Genomic DNA, 22716 nt, shown 5'->3' with positions numbered 1-22716 from the left:
GGCTCTGCCAGTTTCTAGCAAATACAGAAGTGGATGCTCACAGTCACAGGGATGCTCACAGAGCACAGGGTCACCAATGAAGGAGCTAGGATAAAGTACCCAAGGAGCTGAAGAGGTTTGTAGCCCTATACGAGGAACAACAATATGAACTAACCAGTACCCCCAGAGCTCCCTGGGACTAAACCACCAATCAAAGAAAACACATGGTGGGACTCTTGTCTCTAGCTGCCTATGTAGCAGAGGATGGCCTAGTCGGTCATCAATGGGAGGAGAGGCTCTTGGTCCTGTGAAGGTTCTATGCCCCAGTATAGGGGAATGCCGGGGCCAGGAAACAGGAGTGGGTAGGTTGGGGAGCAGGGGGAAGTGGGAGGAGATAGGAGATTTTTGGAGAGGAAACTAGGAAAGGGGATAACATTTGAAATGTAAATAAAGAAAATATCTAATAATAATAATAATAATAATAATAATAATAATAATAAAAAGACATATGTTTTGAGTTCCTGTCTTGACTTCCTTCATGATGGGTGTAACAAAGAAGGATAAGCCAAATAAACCCTTTCCTCTCCAGTTGCTTTTGATTAGATTTTTTTTTTTTTAATCACAACAACAGAAAGTAACAGAGTTCAGTAGGACAAATCCACACATGCTCTGTTCTCAGACATTCTAATCTGATGTATTGGCTTAGCTAGGCCACAGAAATAGTCATTGTATGATGTCCTAAAATCTTGGACCATTTCCAACCAATGTCAGACCTCAACTTACCCCAATTTTCAGAAGTAGTGTTTATCATTCAATTCTCAGCCAATTAGAAAAATAGATAAATATTTTAAGATGACTTTATAGTGACCCAATTGCAAAGTAAGAAGTCCTACAAAATCTTCTAGGACTTCTGAGAACAATTTTCTTGCTTTTCCCTATTGAATTAGAATTTGCGATGATGTCATTTTTCACATGTGGCCTGGGAATGGATTCAACACTGAACACGTTGAGTTCGGAGAAGAAGAAAAACAGACCCTGTCCGTTAAACCCTATATCAAGATGCATAAAATGTCAGCTTTATTTCTGGGTTATTCATTTACATGAACCAATGAATTGTCTATTTTTGCTAAAGCTAATTTAGATTTGAATTGAAGAATTCTACTTACATAGTTTCTGTGACTTAATTTTAGTTTTTGTGCCTTGAATTCTAGTTTCTTTAGACCTAGGACCTGCATTCATTATAATGGCCAGTTTTCCAAGGCCCTTCACATCTCTCTTCCTAATTCTCATAGTAATTTTCATATTTCATCTTTCCTATAGTTCAGTCTATCAAATGTGAATATTTGGAAATGTGACCCCTGAGCATTTATCTTCAACCCCTTCAGCTAAGTCCTGGGATCTGGCTTTCAATTGACTTCCTCAAATAAATATCTACATGTGTACCATTCAATATGTCCCAAGGGATTATAAAAAACAAACATGACATGCTTTTCCTAGTCTTTTTGTATTCTGAAGTTCCTTATTACAATAAATTTTAAAGGTATATGAGGTCTTATGTAACTCAGACTATTTCAAACTTACTTATTTGGGGTCTTTATAGCTTTGATAAACACCATGACCAAAAACAACTTGGGGAGGAAATTGTTTTGCTTCTGCTTCCTCCATGAAAGGGAGTTTAGGCAGGAATTCAAGTCAAAGAGGGAGGCAGGAATTTATACAGAGGCAATGGAAGGCTTCTGCTTAATAGCTACCTCTCCATGGGTTACTTAGCCTGCTTTCTTATAGCACACAGGACTACACCCCAGGGCTGGTAGAACCCACAGAGATATGATTGAGCCTTTCCACATTGATCACCAATAGAGGAAATGACCTGAAAACTTGCTTACAGGCCAGTTTGATGGAGGCATCTTCTTGGTTAAGATAGCATTTGAAATGTAAATGAAAAAAAATCTAGTAAAAAATGTTAAAAATAAAAAAAAGATTCCTACTTCCCAGACCAAATAACCCTAACTTGTGTCAAGTTGGCATAAAACCTAGCCAGAACACTCACTCTGTAACCAAGGATGGCCTTGAACTCCAGATTCTCCTGCTTCTACCCCACCCAAATACTGGGATTGCAGGCTTGCTATACCACAGCCAGTGGTTTCTGGAATTTAATAGTCTGAGTAATGCATAAAGCTGCTGTTTTCTTTTGTTGACATAAAAGATGGAGGTTGGTGGATAAAGGTAGAAGTATAAATTGTTGCAACTTTTTTTTTAGAAAATGAGTAAGTAATAAATGTTTAAACATTAACATTTTAGACCCAATAATTCCATTTCTAAAGTGATTTGCATAAAAAATTATGCAAAAGAAGTAAGATTTTACTGAACCTACTTTTATTAGAATATATGAATTATACATAATACTTGGTTTTGTTATGATATCTCCAGGCATGTATGCAATGTCGTTTGATCACATTCACCCCGTTGCCTTATCTTACTCCCTTCCAATCTCTCTGATCCCCTTTCTCTAAGCAACTAGTTTCTGTTCTACTTTCATGGCTTGTTTGTTTACTCATTTGTTTCGGTGACTCAGTTATTTTAGTTAGGGTTGCTTATGTACACATGGGTGAGGGGCCTGGGCAACTTACCAGTGGCTATACCACTGAAGAAAATATTTTCCCATCTCCTAGCAATCATTAACTACCAATCAATCTTCAGAGAGTAGGGGCTCATGAGTCCCTATTATGGTAGAATTATTTATAAGAATAAAATGTCAGCAATAACACAATGTGGGAAAACAGCACTTACTTGTTTGATAATCAGGATACAGACAAAGATGGACACAGTAGCCCCTTAAAATGTGTATTACTTTGAAATGCTCATTGAATGCTCACAGACCTAGTAATTCCATCCCTAGTAATCTATTAGGACCATATTCTCAATTCATACAGATATATTCCTAGGTTGAGAAATTAGTCAGATGGGGGAACTAGAATAAAATTAAATATCCAACAACACTGACATGAGAAAGTACTACTGCTGTTACAATAAGTAAAAAGTTCAGATAAAATCATATATCCTATATAGTTTAAGCTATGTAAAATAATATTATACATGCACAGAAAAAAGAAGTAAATACATTTAAATACTTAACAGTTATTGCTCCAGGGATACAGCTGATATTTTCATTTTTGTTCTGTGTTTCTCAGATTTTGTTCCTGGGACGTGTACAATTTTTTTATATAAAAAAAAGGTTATAAAAAGATGGTAAGTATGTAAAATACATAGCAACATGAAGATTGTTTATGAAAAATAATGCTAAGTGAAAAAAGATGTATATGAAAACTTACTGTGATTGCAATTATGTAAATGTGTTTCTGCACAGAGACAAGAACTGAAAAGGAAAATGTAGAAACAGAATTAGGTCTTGTATTGTGCTGGCTGTGGATTAGGAGTAATTTATTTTTCTCCTCTAAAGATGTTCTTGAAGCCACTTTTAATGATGTGGATGCGTTTTTTTAAAACATCATTGCTGTGTTCCACTACACTGTCTGCTCAGCTTCACTGGAGCATGGCTCAGGAACTGGCTCTGTGGTGAGAACAGCTAGAAGTTTCACATTTCTTTGTTCTTCAAAGAGTTGAGTTTACACGTGAGGGACTTGAGTTGGGGACAACCCCAGACTTGTCATACAATGGCCAGCAGGTTTGGCTTATCAGTATTTTAACAAACTTGAGAGAGGAAAAAGAACCTTATAGATATTTTTCTCCTGGATATTTCTATGATACATGGAAAATCAAATGTTTCTCTAGGATGCAGCTCAACTAGTGAGGAATCCACTTTGACTATGATGTCCTTGACAGTATAGAGTTTCCTTGGCTCTAGCAACATAGGTGTGTTGCCCATCTGTTTGAGAAAGAAGAATAAGGTCTAATTACATCCACAAATGACAATGGTATCTAACAGAGCTCTGAAGAAAATGTAAGAGTATATCCCCATGCAGTTGTGTTCCTGGGTGTTCTCTGAGATATGACACAAAAAGTATAAGCAAGGAAAGAAAGACAAGTCCTGGGGAGATGGCTTAGTAGGTTAGTGCCTACCATGTAAGCATGGAGACCTGAGTTTGGACCCCAGCACCCAACCGAAGCCAGCATGGTGGCTTGCCTCTGAAATCCAGTGCTCTAGGCAGATTTTTTTTTTCTTTTTCTGGTGCACTGAAATCAATGAGTTGCAAGCTCAGCAAAGAGAATCTGTCTCAGAAACTAGGGTATAGAGGACACACACACACACACAGAGAGAGAGAGAGAGAGAGAGAGAGAGAGAGAGAGAAACATCTCTCTCTCTTCATCAAAACAAACAAAAATATTTCAAAGAACAGTATTAAGAAAGCCAAACAAACAAGCAGACAAACAAAAAAATAAACACACAGATTATAAACAAAAATAACCTGCAAATTCTTAGTCTGATAAATTTACCCATAATCTATACATGTAGAAATACACTAAAATCCAACCACTAAGTAGTAAAGTGGAAAATATAACCCAATTAAAATGGGAAGGGCGAAGAAAATACCTAATTAAAATAAAAAAGTAGATTTCTGAAAATTAAAAAAAAGGAGAAAATACCTAATTAAAATAAAAAAGTAGATTTCTGAAAATTTAAAAAAAATGGGAAGAGCAAACGGCACAGATATTTCTCTGAGGAAACTAGACACATGCTTTATAAACTCATGAAATTATAGTCAACATTATTAGACACTAAGAAAAACACATACTTAAATCACAATGAGATATTACTTTATACTCAACAGTATGACAACAATAAAAAGACATGACAAGTGTTGGAAATGGTGTGAAAAATGGGATTGTCCTATGCTATAGCTGGGAGTGTAAAATGACAGATTCATATAACTGTTTTGTCAGTTTTTCAATATGTTTATTCTAAAGTTTAATAGATTAGCAGCGATTCTATTCATAGGTACATGCTCGAAAAACTGAAAATCTAAGTCTACCTAAAACCTTGATACAAATGTCTATAGAAGTATATTTAAAACAACTTCAAATGGAACCAATTCACCATTCCCATGGATAGATGAATGGATGAACTGTGGACAAACTTACAAGGAAGCACTGCGCAGCAATAAAAAGCAATAAAGTTCTGATACTCATTACATCGTGAGTGAAACCTGAAGAGGTTACAGTAAGTGACAAAATAAAAACTCAACTACAAAGACCATACATGGTATGATGTAATTGGTTTGAAATATGTAGAATGGTCAAGTAATAGAGACAGGAAGTACATTACTGTTTGCTAAGGGATGCCGTAAAAAAGAAACAGGAAGTGGCCATGAGTTTGATATGTAGTTTGTGATGATAATGTGGAAGGAGATGATGATGATTGTGAACATACAGACCACCACCAAAAGGATGAAATTCACGACACTGGACTTATATCCCAATAAAGTTTCCCTTTACCAAGGTATGACCAGTACTTTTAATATGATTGTGAGAATATTAAAATCTTTGGAGAAGTACAACAAAGTATATTAGTCAAGTTCAAATATTTCAGTTGTCTTCATGCATATGCCTTGCCCTTTGAGAAGAAGATTATATATCTCCATCCACTAAATTTAGAAACTATGAGGTGACTTACTTTGATTAAGGGCATTTGGGCAGAAGTGGCTACTTCTAAGAGTTGATAAAGGTTGATACAAATCTCTACCTTCCCCTCTGCCTGATGGCCAGTGAGGCAAGTACTTGTGGAGTCACCTTGCAGTTCCACAAATACTTCTAGCACTTAATATTTCTGCATGAATTGAAGAACTTCCAATTGCCAATAGCTGAAAATCTACCCCCAAGGGCTTCCTCTGAACACTGAGAAATGCCATTTCTATATACTGTTGACTGGAGATGTCAAAGGCATAACACATCCACCTACTGTTTGCCTTTCAAAAGGAGCTTTCTGAGGCTGTTTTCCAGCTTGACCTCTGTGTTCACCACCAGGCTAAGAGCTATTCCCTCCATGACAGCCTACTTGGTGCTGAAGTTTTTCTCAATAACTCTGATTCTAGAAATTTCCCTAAAGAAATAACCAGAGAGGCACATGACAATCTTTATCTATGAATGCTCAGGCAGAGTCTGTCTGACTAGTTGCTCTGGAAGCTGAGGCAGGAGGATTGCAAATTCAAAGGCTTCCTGTCTCACCGAGTGAGTTTAGGATAAGTCTTTGTCACTTAGCAATATACTGCTTCAAAATACAAAATAAAACATGAAAAAGAGCTTAGGCTTCAGGTCAGTGATAGAGAATACACATAACATGCTTGAGGGTCCAGGTTCAAGTTCTAGTATTCAATCAATCAATCAATTCCACTCAAGTGCTATATACAACTAAATAATTGAATAAGCAATAGGCAATAGAGTATTAAAATTCTATGACATGACATTCAGCTCTGTGACATTCTCAGAAAACATTTGATAACATTAAAATATTTTCATGCCACTCAAATCAAGAGGGTTTATGTAATGTATTCTAATTTTATTTTAAAGTTACCTTTGTATTTGCATACTCACATACAAAATTAATGTTTTTGAAGTCTGTTAAAGATTTTACTTAGCAAAACAATGCTTCCTTATCTTTTCACAGAGGACGCTATGAAGACTGAGCTTTCTAAGATGTGAAAAAGCAATTACAGCTGGGCTCCTGAGTCAAAAGACAAAATGACTTCATGCTTTAATAAATTTCTTTTTTTTTTATCATATTGAATGTTGGATGAATTTGATAACATCTGAAGAAGTAGTAGATACACCATTCCACTCCATTGTGCCAGATGTATCCCCACAATGCTGAGAATACCAGAAATGCAGCAAGGTGAGAGTGTTCCTGGTCTAGATGTAGAAGCAGGGGCAGCAGGTGGGGCTGCCTCCGGTGGGATGAGGGAGACAAGGTGACTGGCAGCAGATGGAGATCACAGAAGATTCTGCTAAGAGTAGGGATCCTGGCTGGGGCTTCCTGTGATGGGAAGAGGCTAGTAAAGAAGACTGCTGTGGAACTCTCCAGAGAGAGCACCTGTGCATCTCAGGCCTAGAAAGCTGAGGGTTATCGATTCTGGAACTAGGCACACACCAACTTTTTTCCTTTGGATCTGCTGTATTCCCCAGGACCTACTCTGAAAATGTTGGGGAGAAAACTGCAGAAAAACACCAAAGGGGGAGACACAGGGAAATTTGGTGGGGGTGGGGAGAGAAAACTAGAAAATGCCCTTTCTCTAGTGATCCTCCAATTTAGAATGTCAAAAGGCATGAAATATAAAATATAAAACAAATGATAAAAAAGATGCTAAACAAAACCAACAATTGGATGTTCTGAGACATTAAAACAGCATAGAAATAAATCATGGAGCAGAATAGGCAGGAATAAAACAAGAACAGGTGGACATGAACAAAGATAGAAACTTTGAAAATGGAAAACGGGTAGTTATTAAAATATTTCAAGATAGAAAAAAAAAAACCCTAAGCTAGACATGGCCAAAAAGTGAATTTATATATTAAAATTGCTTGCAAGGCACTCAATGAAGTTGAAGTCGAATGAAGAAAGTAATGAAAACTGTATTAATGTCTTTCTTACTTTTGTGTTGCTGTGATAAAGCACCATGACCAAAACCAACGAATGGGAGGAGGAGTTTATTTGAATTCCTGGTTCCGGTAGGAGAAATAGGAATTAAATGGCAGGAGACATAGCTGCAAGAGGCTTAGATTCTCAGCCACAGACTTGAAGCAGAGAGAACAAACTGGAAAAGGAGGGGTTGAGTCCCCAAAGTCCTCCTCCAGGGAGGTTCCAGCTCAGGGGATTCCTAAAACAGAGACACAAACTGCAGACCAAGTATTCAAATCCCAAAGCCTAGGGGGACATTTCACATTCAAATGAGCACAGTTAAGAACTGGTGCTCAATAGTATCCAACATTTGTTTAGTAGGGATTCTTTAAAAAAAATGGATATTTTATTTATTTACTTACTTATTATTTATTATTTATTACTTATTTTTATTTATTTATTTATCTCTTGGGGGGATTCCCCTCTGCAACCCCCCTATCCCATTCCCCCTTGCCCTGCTTCTATGAGGGTGCTCCCCACACACACCCCCACTTCCTCACCTACCCACTCCTGCCTCATCACTTTAGCATTCCTCTACACTGGGGCATCAAGCCTTCAGAGGACCAAGGGCCTCCCCTTCTTAAAGTGCAGAATCAAAGCAATAGTGGAGTAGGCCAATACTAGAAGGTACAATTTGCTAATAATTTTTCAAAGCTGAAGAAAGATGGATTTTTTTTATGTGGCAACTACAGGATAAATAAAAATAAATTCAATCCCAGACACAGGAATAAAAAAAAGTCAGACCATTAAGATTAAAAATGAGTCTTGAAACCGACCCAAGAAAAATAGGTTCCTTAAATTATATAACAGCAGACATCTCATCAGCAACTTTAACATGAAGAGACAGTGAATAAAATCTTCAAAGTGCTGGGGAAATTCCTCAAATTAGAACTCGTATCTAGACAAATTACCACTCTAGGGAGAAGCCAAAATAAGGATAGTACTGATCAATAGGATTATCCAGGGACTCTCATTAGAACAACCATTACAGCCCTGTTTCATGCAGTCACACAGGGAAGGATTGCAGCCCACTATAAAAGGAATTCATAAACCATGCGGGGAAAGCCAGTGGCTAACACTAACTGCAAATCTCTCCTTTTATAAAAGGTTAAAAGTTAAAAGTCTAAACAAAAATGACGAGGCGGTGACAGCGCAGTGTGTAAGAGATGGCAGGGACCTACCAAGGCACTTGTCTGGCTGAGGATGAAAGAAATTCTGAAGGAGTGAAGTTTGTAAGAAAAGGTACTGTATATAACCACAGGGTAATCAGCTAAGGCCAGAGAAAAAAATCTATAGCAGCCAGCTCTGTAGAGGGGATGGAAAAGGCAGGTTGACATCAACCATTAACAGCAGACAAAATAAAAAGCAAAAGGCAGGGAAGCTCCTCAGGAGGCCAAGACATAAGGGTAAAAATTCAAGGGCCACAGAATGAGTTCAAGGTCAACCTGGACAAGTTCATAAGACCCTGCCTCAAAATAAAAAGCCAAACAAGAAAAAGAGGGTAGGGGCTATAACTTAATGGCGACTGTATGCTTAGTAATGGCATCACCTCTAGGTCTAATTCCTAGTAGTGTTTTTAAAAAATTAAATAGGGCAGGATAAAAAAAAAACAACATATGAAGAGAGGAAGCTCAAGTATGGAAGAAGAAATACATTCAAATGTATTATTATAGGTGGATTATCATATGTGTATTATATGTTGAATTATTAATGTGTATGTGAGCATATGTGTTACAGTACACATGTGGAGGTCAGAGATCGACTTCATTGTGTGGGTTCTCTCCTTCTGTCATTACATAGTATACTAGTCAGGGTTATTGTTGCTGTGATGAAACGCCATGACCAAAAGCAACTTAGTGAAAAGACAGTTTATTTGGCTTACATATACTGAATCAGAATCCACTGAGGGAAGCCAATGCAGGAACCCACTCAAACCAGGCAGGGATCTGGGAGGCACGAGCTGCTGCAGAGGTCATGGAGGAATGCTGCCTAGCTTATGACTTGCTCATCCTGCTGTCTTACAGCACACAAGGACCACTGTACAATGGACCCTCCCACCAGGATCACTAATTAAGAAAATGCTCTACAGGCTTGCCTATAGTCCAGTCTTATGGAGGCGTTACCTCAACAGAGGTTCCCTACTCTCAGAGGAGGATTCTAACTTCTATCAAGTCAAAATAAAGACCAGGTAGAACTCATGGATTTCAGGGATCAAACTCAGGTTGTCAGACTTAAGTGGCAAGTGCCTTTACCAGATGAAATGTCTCATTGGTTCACCAATGGATTAAATTGCCACAACACAGATTATTAGATTTTGCTTAATAAGTATGGTTTAGAATCTATAATTACAGCTTTCAAAAGGTAAGGATAAAAGGGAAAAGGGGAAAGACGTCTTCCAATTAATTACAAAAACAATATTAAAGTTATCATTTATTTAAATCAAACATTGGAGAATTGGTGAAAAGTAAGGCACACACACGCACACACACACACACACACACATTCTGCACATAGAAGAACTAATGGAATGGAAATATAAGTGTCACAAAATAGGGTTAGGAAGGGCTGGTTGTCATATGGCTCTGAGACAATGAATTATTCATATGTAAATTTAAAACTAATTAAATTCCTAGCTGATATTGCATACAAAAATTAGTCATTGATGAGACAAAGGCTCATATAGAACACAAGAAATTACCCAACATTAAATGTACATAATAACCTCTCTCTCCTCTCTCTCTCTCTCTCTCTCTCTCTCTCTCTCTCTCTCTCTCTCTTTCATTTGTTTGAGACTGAGTATCACTGTGTAGCCCTGATTGGCCTGAAACTGCCCTCAAACTCACAGTGATTCAACTATCTCTGCCTTATAAGTACTGTGATTAAAGGCTATGCATATGTATATGTCGTTGTTACAAGTTTGTTTGGAGACAGTCTTATTCTGTATCTTAGACTGGATTTGAATCTCAGGCAATCTTCCCAGCCCAATCTCCTACCCCAGCCTCAAAATGATAGGGTTACAGACGCACAGCATTACACCTGGTTTAGGAAAATGTATAGTCATGCTGAAAAGGATTGAAGTTACAAAATAGCTCTTAAAGCAAGAGATTGATAAACTTAACATTAAATTTACAAAATCCCTCCACATATGAAAACATATCACATACAAAAGCAGCCATAAAAAAGTACAAGTCACATTCTGGGACATTTGCAGAAAATATAAGGGATATATTCAGAGTAATGAATTGTGAATCAATAAGACAGAGCTAACCCAATCGTCGGTACTCAAAGGATGTGACAAGTCATAAAGAATTCAAAGTAGCAATGAGAGAACAAAATGATAATCTACTTGACCAGCACCCAGGGATTTATAGGATAGCTTTACTGGGACACAATTTTCTGTTCATCATTGCAGACTGGCAAAATTGTGTCCTACAGATCTGAGTGTTGAAGAGTTGGATAAAGGGAAACTCATACATTCTGTTGTTAGAAGAGATTTCCTGGACTAGAGAACAGTGCTCATTATACAGTAAATTTGATTCATATAATTGGGAATTCCTCTCCTAGGTAATATACCTAAGAGAAATTCTCATATTTATGTACAAGGAGACATGCACAATTATCTGTGGTTGGAAAAAGCTATAAATGATCTAAATTCTTGTCAATGAAATGGAAAAGTTACTATCCCATCATATGTGGACTACTGTACAGCAACTAAAATGAGTGTAACAGAACCTTGTGTACCAACAGGAATGAATCTGTACAATATAATGTATGGAAATGGTAATGGAATATGGCTTCTTTTTCCAATATGAGATTTAGAGGGGATTTAGAGGATTGGTAACATGGCAACATGTTGTTCAATGCACAGATATTGAGAAATATTGAATATATAACAGTGGTTAATTATACAGCGAAGGAGAGAAAATCAAGGAAAAATACTAAAAAGTTTAATTACATCTCCTTTTAAAAATAGGAACTCTGGCATAAATGGCATAATGCTGATATGATTAGATCTCTATTTGTTTCTGTATATTGGGAATTATTCACAGCACAGAAATACAAGTTTGAAAAAAATGCAGTGTAGATTGTTAAATTCCAAATCTATATTTCAGAGGGCTTCAGATGGAGTTGCAGCACACCAGACTGTTGATCTGTTCTTTGGATGGTTTGATGATCGGTGCCAACAAGTGCGAGCTGACTGGCAGCTTCAGGGAGGCAGCAAGCCCTGTGCTGTGGTTGAGGCTTCTGGTAATGTGGAGAATTGGAGTGAATTTGATAGGCAGAGACAGAGAATGTGTTTTTGACATGGAATAGAGTCCTTATAAGCCATGAAGCTTATAGAAAGGTGATTACTAACATTTCCAAGAAAAAGCCCACATGGGTAATACCTGCCTGGCCCATTGGAGTCCAGGCTGCACCCTGGGGAATCTGTGGCTGCTGCAGCTCTCCCCATGCCTGTGAGGGGTCCATAGATCTGTGTTTCACAACAGAAGCTGAGCCAACTTTAGTGTAACAGTGTGCCACATATATCTTTTGGGAAGTGCTGACCCAGAAGATATTCTGTTTTCATCTAGGAGGAGGGATAATTATAAATCACTCAAACTCTGGCAGTACGGAGACACTTGCAATCCCACAGCTGTCTAAAAGGAGCATACTGGAATGCACAAGTGCTCTGTTTAAATCTGTGTAGTAGCAATTAGGAGCAGTCAAAGCTAGCACAAAAGAAATGCAGTTTACTAGTCTAAAAGTGTCATTCTAAAACAGCCAAAGACATATCTAGAACCCTCTCCAGTGTATATGTAGGCATCACACCAAGAAGAGACCAGATGTGACGGGATGTGGACAGTTGATCCGGGTAACATACGCATACTTGAGAAAAACTCTTTACAACAGGAGTGTTACTACATAGGATGGGACGGAGACAATCCCTGAGCCCTAACTTGAAGAAATAGCAGGTCACTCAAGGATGTTCTATTTGCCCAGTTATGGAATTGTTAAACATATAGAAATGTTACTCATACAAGTCTAGATGTAGCTTATTCTATACGACATATTAAACAGTTTTCAATCACTCCTACCCAGGCATGGTGGCCTACTCTAATACATATTACCAGCATTTGGGAAGTGGAATCATAAGGATCAGCAGTTCAAAGTCCTCCCCAGCAGCATAGAAAGTTGAAGGTCAGCCTGGGCTACAGGAGATGCAGTCACAGGAATAATAAAAACGGTCTCTACATTCATTCTTCTGTCACCCCAAGACAAAGAGCTGTGTCACATGGAAATATGTCACCCGAAATGGGTAAATGCACCTTATTACATTTGGGCTCAGTGTCCTATGCACATACCAGGTTCCTAGCCTGTGTGCTAGGGTTCTGCCTGCGGAGTGCAAGTCCTCAGGCTTTTTACTAACTGGTTACAAGCATAGCAGGCCTGATGGAAGGCAAGGACAACATAGTTTGTCCATATTGGCTACCAAGATATTGAATGTCTCCACATTTATTGAGAGTGATTTCCTGAGCCACCATCTTGCATATGAGCACTCTGTCACACTAGTTCCTCTTCCCTGGAACCTCGTTCTTTCACAGTCCAGTGACCAAAGTGTTAAAGTTTGGCACATGAGCTGGTCACTGGGGCTCTTAAATATTTTGAATATCACCCACAGGTGAAGATGAACCGTCATACCCACTCACAAACACCAATGAAATCTCTTGGCATCAATAAAAGAAAATTATTTCTGTAGTTCAATTTACCCTCGATTTTTCAAGGCAGAGTAAGATACTTCTCTGACATCACTAAACTTCTCAACTTCTCACTGTGCTAGAGGTCAAGCCTCAGGGAATGAAAAGACCTTCTGGTCCCAGGGCCACAGGGTTTTTGTTTGTTTTGTTTTTTTGTTTGTTTTTGAGACTTGAGTCCATGTTAATGGAGAAAACCAAAAGCCACCTTGATTCTCAGACCAGCTAGTGAGCAAACCCCATCACCTAACAGATTGGCCCCTGATCATGAGCCATCCTCCCTTCATTCTACAGCACCATGTAGGCTGTTTCTCCAATCCCTGTAATTTTAAAACTTATTTCCCAGGAGACAAGAACAGTTTCTTAATATGTGAGTCCAGTGAGTGATTTGGGGGGAGAACTTCACCACTCAGGGAATCCAGTTGTCACCCAGAGCAGCATCAATGTCACCCTTCAGGAGGCAGCACAGAGCCCGGTGGGGGTGGGAGACAGGAAAGTGCCTCAGGCACAGAGAGGAGGAAGAAGGTCATTAACCTTGCAAGAATCAACTGATTTCATTCTGAGAGTCAGAGGAGGGCAGGGCTTGTGTCTGGAAAGGCTGCAAGGCATGACTCTGAGAAACTCCAAGCAAAATGGTGCTCAGCACCTACTCACCCGGGCTGGTTATCGTCAGGAGGTCAAGCTGCCGCTGTTGCTGCAACAGAAAACATAACAGTGAGGGCCATGATTTGCACAGCCAAACATATGCCTAGCAGCGCAGGGGAGAAATGCAAGATGATGTCTGTGTACATGGTTGTTCTGAGGGTTCTTCCACCATACAGACTAGGTAAAATTGATAACCTCTTTTTTTTTTAATATTTATTTATTTATTTATTTTGGTTTTTCGAGACAGTTTCTCTGTGTAGCTCTTGCTGTCCTGGAACTCACTCTGTAGACCAGGCTGGCCTTGAACTCAGAAATCCACCTGCCTCTGCCTCTCAAGAGCTCGGATTAAAGGCGCGTGCCACCACTGCCTGGCTTTGATAGCCTTTCTGAGAGGGCATTGGAGCACATCTAAATAAGCCTATACTGTAATCATGAACAGAAAGGCCTGGGTAAGAATGTGGCTTACCTATGGACACAGAAAAATGCCCCATTCCAGTCTCCCAGCGAGGCCCCAGTCTTCCTGTTGACCTCTTTCTCTTTTCTAAGAGAAATGCTGAAGACAGAGTATGTCATCTTCTGTAAAGGGTCACACAAACTCTGTTCTGAGAGCTGTGGATTTAGGCTGCGTGTTTCAGGGGCTTCTGTTCACTGGTATTTCCCCCAGTGACATCTTGTCAGATTGCACTCCACCCTCTTTTTATCTTGACACTTTCCAAGAATGGCTTCCTGAAGTTCAGCTTAAGCAGAAGGGAAGTCAACAATGGTCTTTTGTCTAGTGTAGACTAAAGTCCAGGCCCAGCCAGTGCTAGGAGCTCTCATATAACATTTCAGACTGATGGCAATCCTACTGAGTATTGCCCAGAGGAAGAATGATTACATTCAAAGAGGGGAAACTATTTGCTCAAAACTACACCTCCACTAACTGGCAGGAACATGCCAGTTCCAATCCTGCCTCTAGAGTCTAGCTTATGGCAATCATAGCTCACGATAAGTAAGATAATCTATTTAGTATTGGTGGGGGAACTTTTATTACAGGACATCTGACTCTTAGTCACATGGGCTGCCACTCTCATTTGCATAGAATCACTAATACTTAGAGCTCAGGAGTCATTGCGTTTGAATCCCCTCTTCAATGTTCTCTTCCCACCTCCAGCTGTGTGAACTATCTCTGTTCCACCTTTTTCCTTGACAGGATCTCCCTACTTATTGTTAATTCAGCTCTCCTTTGAACAAAGTGAAGCCCTGTAATGGTAGCATAACTTCTTGTTGCCTCAGCCCATAGTAACAGCTGTGTCTGTTTCTCCAGGCTAAATGTTCTCAATTCCTGTCTTTTTTTTTTTTTCCCCCATGAGCATCTCTTCTCAAACTTCCTTGTCCCCAGGGTGCTCTCTTTAGCCATTCAACTTTGATATGCCATAACAAAAATCTCTTGAATCGGTCTCTACTGGTTGATTCTGACTTGTCGGGGGTCTACAAGCAAGTTTGTGTCTCTTTGAGGCTTTCTCAGTAACACATCCCTGCTTTCCTGCCAGCTCATAACTCATTCCAGTTGACTTCAAGCAAACAACGCAACTCCAAGATGTCACTGATCTATGTAGCAAGCATGACTTCTCACACTGAAATAAAATACAGACTCACACATGCCAGGAAGGGGGAATGCTGGAGCCAGATGGCCTCTTTCCCGAATGTGGAATCTAGAAGAGGGAAAGTTGGCTCAAACTGCCCTTGCCAAGTCAACCTGCACGGCCTGGAACTCTGCTCATGCAGGAGAGAAGGACATAGTAGTCCCTTTTCTTCTGTAAGTTTCACGATAGACACAAGTAGTGAAGAAAAAAAGAAGCCTATTTATCCAAAAAGTTTTAATTCTTTTGTAAGCTCTATTACTAAATGGTATCTCTGTGCTTGGGATCAACTGGAGAAGAATGAGAAGAAAAACCGGGCAAGAGGCAGACACACCTGGGTATGTGTCCTGGCTCTTGTGTCTGGTTTTGTATAACTGACTGTTTCTGACTACAAACTTCAGAATTCTAAAAAAGATCAAGAGAGGCTTAAAGTCGAATGCAACTAGGTGCTGTACTTGTGGGTTCCCTTTTCTGGTGTCGAATACTGTCAGAATCCCTGGGCTCCAGAACGTGGGCTCAAGGACAGAGTCAGAACTCAAAACAACCACATTTTAAACTGTACTGTCACATTGCAATTTCCCCCTGCCTGTGTGAATCTTCCTCAATAAATGAGAAACATCTTATAGGCTCAGAACTACTATTCATCTTAGGTTTCTCACTCCACACTGCAGAGGCACTCTCAGTGAGCACTTGCTGAGTTCAGTGAGCTAATCGCCAAACCCACAGCATTCTTGCAACCCCTACATCCCCTACACCTGTGTTGATGCTGTTCTCTCGGCCAGTGCTGTTAGAACTTCTCATGTTCTCCATGGAGCTCCTGTATACTAATCCCCAAGCCTAACCCACTTCTCTCCTTTCTTTGGCAGAATAAATATTTTCTGCTTTGTTCTTCCATTGCACCTTGCAAAACTGATCTCTCATATCATGCTGTTTTGTCTTTTTCTGTGTCTATATATCACGTTACTTGATGACAGGGCTCTGCCATTTCATCTCTATGCCTCCAGCGCCCAGAACAAAACCTGGGAAGGACTGATGTCATTTAGTTTAAATGATTCAACTATTCTGTTATTCCCTCTGCAATGACCCTGTTAAGTAGGAACTCATCATTATGGAGAGTAAGCAGTCCCTTCTTCCCCATGGCTTTTCCTCTGCCATGCCTTTGAGGCTTCTCATTTTTATAGTTTTGCTCTGCCATTCTTCAGTTAGCAACAAAGTCTATCTTTTCTGAGAGTGCTTCCCATCTCCACCTCTTTCCGACCCGTAGCTTCTATTGTCTGTATCCCCTCTGTGATGATGAATTGTCATCTGTAGATAAACCCTATTATCGTACAATTGACTATGTGTGCACCACCTAGTGGCGTAATCTGGTAAGTGCCGCCTGTTTATGTTCTAAATAGCACTGCAGACAGGATTGCAAAATCCATGGTCTAAATGCAAATGAAAACAAAAGCATATGTTTCAGAACGACCGCCTAACAGCTTTCAGCAAAGAAATGGAATAGTCAAGTAATTATGTTAGAAGTTTTCAAAAGTAAAAAATAATAAACGAAAGTGAGAAACGTCATTACTAGAGTAACTAGAGTAATAACCACTCGAGACTGCCGATGGGAAACTATAGCGTTTGTAAATGCGGGGCACCTGACTTCCTTTCTACTTGTTACTTGGCTTGCCTCTCGCATGCCTCTTCTTCTGTCAGGCCTTTCTCGACCTGACAAGGCTGTGCTGGATCTTACCTGAGGCCCCACAGGAGCAACATTACGTTACGTTCCCACGGCTTCTTAACTTCTCTCTCAAGGCGCTTGCCCAGCACCTGACTAATAGAAGAAACTCAACAGAGATCTTCTGGTCACTCATTACCCTCTTTGACAGGACCCCACTCAGTAGGTCACCAGATGAGCTCCCGAGCTTTGGATATCACTCTTCCAAAAAACATATTAGTTACAAACAATTTTTTTTTTTTTTGGGTCAATTGCCTTCGTACTTCCCCTCAAACCCCTTTCTTTGTAAGTCTCAGGAATGTTGGAACTGAGCCTCAGAGAATTTGGCCTTCTTCATCTGGATGAGGTGATTATGAGGCTGTGGTTAAAAATGGGCTTTTCTTTTTGGTCACGACTGCACTGCAATTATCTCTTAGAATGAAAAGGGACGTAGTGTTCTTGGAGCTCAGGGCTGGTTTTGTGTGGGGGGTTCTGTGTGGCAGAGGAGAATAGTCACTGATTGTGTGTTCAGTGTTGCTTTCTGTTTTCACGCAGGAGAGCTATTTGAGGAACAGCCAGTCTGTCACAGCAGAGACGGGAGACGATTTAGACAAGAGCACCAGCAAGTCCCGAGCATTCTCCTGTCACTGCAGAAGCCAGCCATTCTGCGGAGGACCTCGGGATTTACATCTCCAGAAGGAGCACAGGAGCATAGGCGCGCAGGCACACATTCAGCTTCAAGCCTCAGGTTCCTCTCTTTCCAACAATCCAACTTCCCTTTTCTTTCCCAGCCCTAGTCTCCTACTAGGCATTTGGACTTTTAATATCCCCTTCATGGAGAACAGTTCACCTGGCACCGACCTTTCGAAACTCACAGTTTTTAATGTCTCTTAACCTAGTCTAGCCTCCTCACTGGGCAAACAACTGATCATTTTAAAGTTAAATCTGCTCTGCTCTTTGAATAATTTAATGATCCTAATTGCATTTTTCATAAAGACTACTTTATAAGCTTGGCATTCAAGGAAGATGTTTCAAAAAAAGAAAGCAGCTCAAATTAAGCCAATAGAAGAGAGACAAATATTGTATATTTTCCCTCACTTGTGCTTTCTGGGTTTTATATAGGTAAGTAAAATTATCTATCTATATATCATATATTTATGTATCTATCACTTGAAAGTAGAAGTAAACCTAGGAGACAAAGCAGACAAATGGGTGGAGGATGGAGGTGGGGAGGGGAGGGATGGTATAAAAATACGTTTAACATACACTACATACAAGCGTGGATGCTAAAAGAAAAAGAAAAAAAAAAGAATTTGAACAGAGGTACCTTGTGAAGACCTCCAATCAACACAGGGCATTTATTTGCACTGTTCTTGGTTACCTAACAGAACTAGATTGTAAGACCCTGCCTGAAGACGCATTATATTTTGGTTGCGTATGGACAAAGAGAAATCAAGCCACCATTATGTTGGCTAGCTTTCATAGTACCAGAATGTGTTGTGCAGGGTGCTAGGGGGAGATTTCTATTAGCAGACTTACTCAGCCATGGACCCTGCATGCCACACCACTGACCTGACAGGGACATGAGGCACCCATTGGCACAAATGGTAGAATGACTGTTATGGGACTGATCAACTGCTCTCTGATTAGATTTGAGGCCTGCTTTAAAGGAGGAAGTTCATGTCTATTACTATAAACCTAAGAAAAGCCCATGTCTAGGTCCTGGTGGGAAGTCATTTCTATTGTTTTTGTAAATATACATAATATCTTGTCAAGCTACATTCTAAATATTTACCTCTGTGGTCAGCAGAATTTCTTTATGAAGTAGGCTATAGTTATTACAGAGAATCACAACTCATCAAATAACTGATAAGAATTGACTGTTCAACACTAAGTGTAACATTTATATCATTCCCTCCAGGGCTCTGGGAGCACTCTAGAAAAGGGAATGGAAAAACATAAGTGCTGGAAGAAGAGTAGAGTGTTGTGGCCCACAGTTCCCTAAGTATCTCTAGGTAGTTAATGGCAGTTAGGTGGCAGTCCCTAGGACCCCTTTCTAAGGTTCTTTAGATAGGTAATGATTACAAGGATGTGTGAGGTATAGTCACTGGTAAGTCACTGACACTCCTATAAATAACCCTCCACCATCACATAGTCCTATAAGTAACCTTAATTAAACTAATTGGTTGGTTCACCGTAAATAAGCAAATAAATAAATGAAATAAATGAAAGACATGGAAGTATGTAAGGGACGAGTTGAGAAGAGGAACGGTAAGAATGGGAAGGGATAAGAGAGAATAATGGGGGTAAATATGATCAAAGTGCATGATTTGTGTATGTGAACTGTCATAATGTTATTAATACATAATGGAATGTATTATTATATAAAATTAATATGTGCTGATAGAGGTCAAGTGGGGTGGGGATGGGGGCATCCACATGGAGACAGGAAGGATAGGGAGGAGGTGTGGGATATGGAGCAGTCAGAGGGTGGATGGGGAGAGTGGGGAATGGAATATGGAGTATAAAAAATAAATTAATTTTAAAAAAAGAAAAGAAAACTATCAACCTGTACCTGAAATCTTGGATCTGCACTTTATGAGCAACACAGCTCAGCCTACCTCCCCAGAGATCTGCTACCATCTGAGACAACCAGGTGAGATACCCATGCCCCAATCCCTGGAACCCTGGCAAAGCCAGCAGCCATAAGGTCTACCCCAACCCCTCTCTGTGCCAACTTCTGGCCCACATCTCTACCTGCAATCCCAGATTTTTACTCCACTTCTGCTGGGCCAGTCTGACTTCTGGGAAGCCTGTTGCCACCTGAAGCAACCAGCTCAACTTGCTTCCCTGGAGGTCTGATGTGACCAAAGACAATCAGAGGTCTGCTGCCATTAGGGACTACCAGCTCTACCCATAATCCCAGAGGTCTGCTACTACTAGGGACTAACAGGCTAGCCAATACCAGTGACAACCAGATGGCTAAAGGTCAGCACAAGAACACAAACAACAAAATCCAGGCCAATATGGCATGATCAGAATCCAACTCTCCTACTATAGTAAGCAAGTCCTGGATACCCAAACACACCCGAAGAACAAGACAATGCCATTAAATGGCATCTTATGAAGATTATAGAGGCCTTTAAAGAGAAAAACAAATAAATCCCTTAAAGAAATACAGGAAAATACAATCAATCAGATAGAAGTCTTTAAAGAGGAAGGGAATAAATATAAAGAAATACAAGAAAATACAATCAATAAGATAGAAGTCTTTAAAGAGGAAGGGAATAAATATAAAGAAATACAAGAAAATACAATCAAACAGGTGAAAGAAATGAGTAAAACTGTTCAAGATCTGAAATTGGAAATAGATGCAATAAGGAAAACACAAATGTGGGAAACCCTAGAGATAAAGAACCTAGGAAAGGGAACAGGAGGTACTGCCTCGGCACTCCGGTCGGTCGAGTCAGTTTGTCAGGCAGGGATGCCTAAAAGCTGCTCATGAGGCAAAAAAAAAAAAAAAAAAAAAAAAGAGTTTCAAGGAAGCTCTCCTCCTGGAGTCTGGCGCTCTCTTAATTCTCCATTCCCGCGTTAGTCTAGTGTATGGATCCACGTGCTCTCTTTCAGTATCATCCTATTATAAGTGCCTTTTAAGATTGAATTCTGACATAGCTAAAGCCTTCCGCCAGTGTTCCAACAGTCCTAGAACTTCCTTGAGCAAGACCATGGGCTTGAAATTCAGTAAGAATGTTGACATTCAGAATATTACCTCTGGTATTACACTATCACTTAGAATAAAAGCCAAGTCGCACCCATATACAGGAATTTACAATGGTTTAGGAAGTAGATCCGGGCTGTGGTTTTAGAGTATTGCATTATTCATGAGACGGTTAGCTAGAACGGAACTCCCTAGTTAGAACCATGACTTGGGTGTGAAAGCCCTTGCCCTAGGAGTGAAAAGTTCTCACACCTGGCTTCTAAGACTATAGCTGACCTTAGATAGGGCTGACTTTGTCTCAGTTATTTTATTGCCCAGTTCCTGCCAGTCTTTGTGTTTGCATTCCTCTGTTTAATGTAAGATTCCGGTTACCTCATTTGTACCTTGTGAATATGTCACCCAACTTCTTTATTGTCTTCTGTATAAAAAGTCTGATGCTCGAGTTGTAAAAATACATTCAGATTCCACATGACTTCTCCTGTGTGCGTCTGTCTGTCAAATTCATCCTACGCTTTGCCCACCCGAGACTAGAGACCCGTTCCACGCAGACAAAGGGGCCCAGAGGGTCTGCGGCAAGGTACAGACACGTGCATCACCAACAGAATACAAAAGATGGAAAAGAGAATCTCAGGAGTAGAAGATACCATAGAAGAAATTGATACATCAGTAAGAGAAAATGCCAAATATATAAAGTCTCTAACACAAAAAATCCAGGAAATTTGGAACACTATGAAAGAGCCAAACCTAAGAATAATAAGAATAGAAGAAGGAGGATATTTCCAGATTAAAGGCCAAGAAAACACCTTCAATAAAATCATAGAAGAAAGTTCCCCCAACTTAAAGAAAAAAATGGCTATAAACATACAAGAAGCTTACAGAGTACCAAATACATTGGACAAGAAAATAAAATTCTCCTGCTACATAATAATCAAAACAGTAAATGTACAGAACAAGAACATAATATTAAAGGCTGCAAGAGAAAAATGCCAAGTAACATATAAAGGCAGAATTATACCTGACTTCTCAACAGAGACTCTTAAAAGCCAGAAGGGCCTGGATAGAAATCTTGCACACCCTAAGAGACCACAGATGTCATCCCAGACTACTATACCCAGATAAACATTCAATTTTGGGGAAACCAAGATATTCCATTACAAAAATCAAATTTAATTTTCACTAATTTAGCCCTACAGAGGATAGTAGAAAGAAAATTCCAACCCAGGAAGGTTACTACACCTAAGAAATCACAATGAGTTAATTCCACAGCAAAAGCAAAAGAAGAGAATCAAACACATATACACAAACATTATGAATATCAAAATAACAGAAAGTAACAAACACTGGTCATTAACATCTCTCACCATCAATGGATTTAATTCACAAATAAAAAGACACAAGCTAACAGAGTGGATGCATAAACAGGATCTATTGTTCTGCTGCATACACGAATACACCTCAGCAACAAAGATAGACAGTACCTCAGAGTAAAGGGCTGGAAGAAGGTTTTCCAAGCAATTAAACCCTAGAGTCAAACTGGAGTAGACATTCTACTATCTAATAAAATAGACTTTCAACCAAAAGTAATCAAAAGAGATGGGAAATAACACTTCATACACATCAAAAGAAAAATCCATCAAGATGATTTCTCATTTCTTTTTTTTTTTCCAAGTGGCTTTGTTTTATTTTTTTTT

At 39.6% G+C, this 22716-nt stretch overlaps 1 protein-coding gene across 3 annotated transcripts in view; it reads right to left on the bottom strand.

Annotated features, from left to right (window-relative positions):
• Window positions 1-22716, bottom strand: part of Agbl4 (ATP/GTP binding protein like 4) — a 1132428-nt gene that overhangs the window by 303708 nt on the left and 806004 nt on the right. For all 3 annotated transcript variants that reach the window (XM_029476352.1, XM_021161010.1, XM_021161009.1), the window contains exon 6: window positions 13999-14038. In XM_029476352.1, the coding sequence (XP_029332212.1) occupies window positions 13999-14038 (40 nt within the window). The remainder of the gene's footprint in view (window positions 1-13998; window positions 14039-22716) is intronic.

This window comes from Mus caroli, chromosome 4, assembly GCF_900094665.2.
Source record: "Mus caroli chromosome 4, CAROLI_EIJ_v1.1, whole genome shotgun sequence".
NCBI classification, from domain to species: domain Eukaryota; kingdom Metazoa; phylum Chordata; class Mammalia; order Rodentia; family Muridae; genus Mus; species Mus caroli.
Note: the sequence above shows the minus strand (reverse complement) of the source record. Positions and strands in the feature narration are given on the sequence as shown.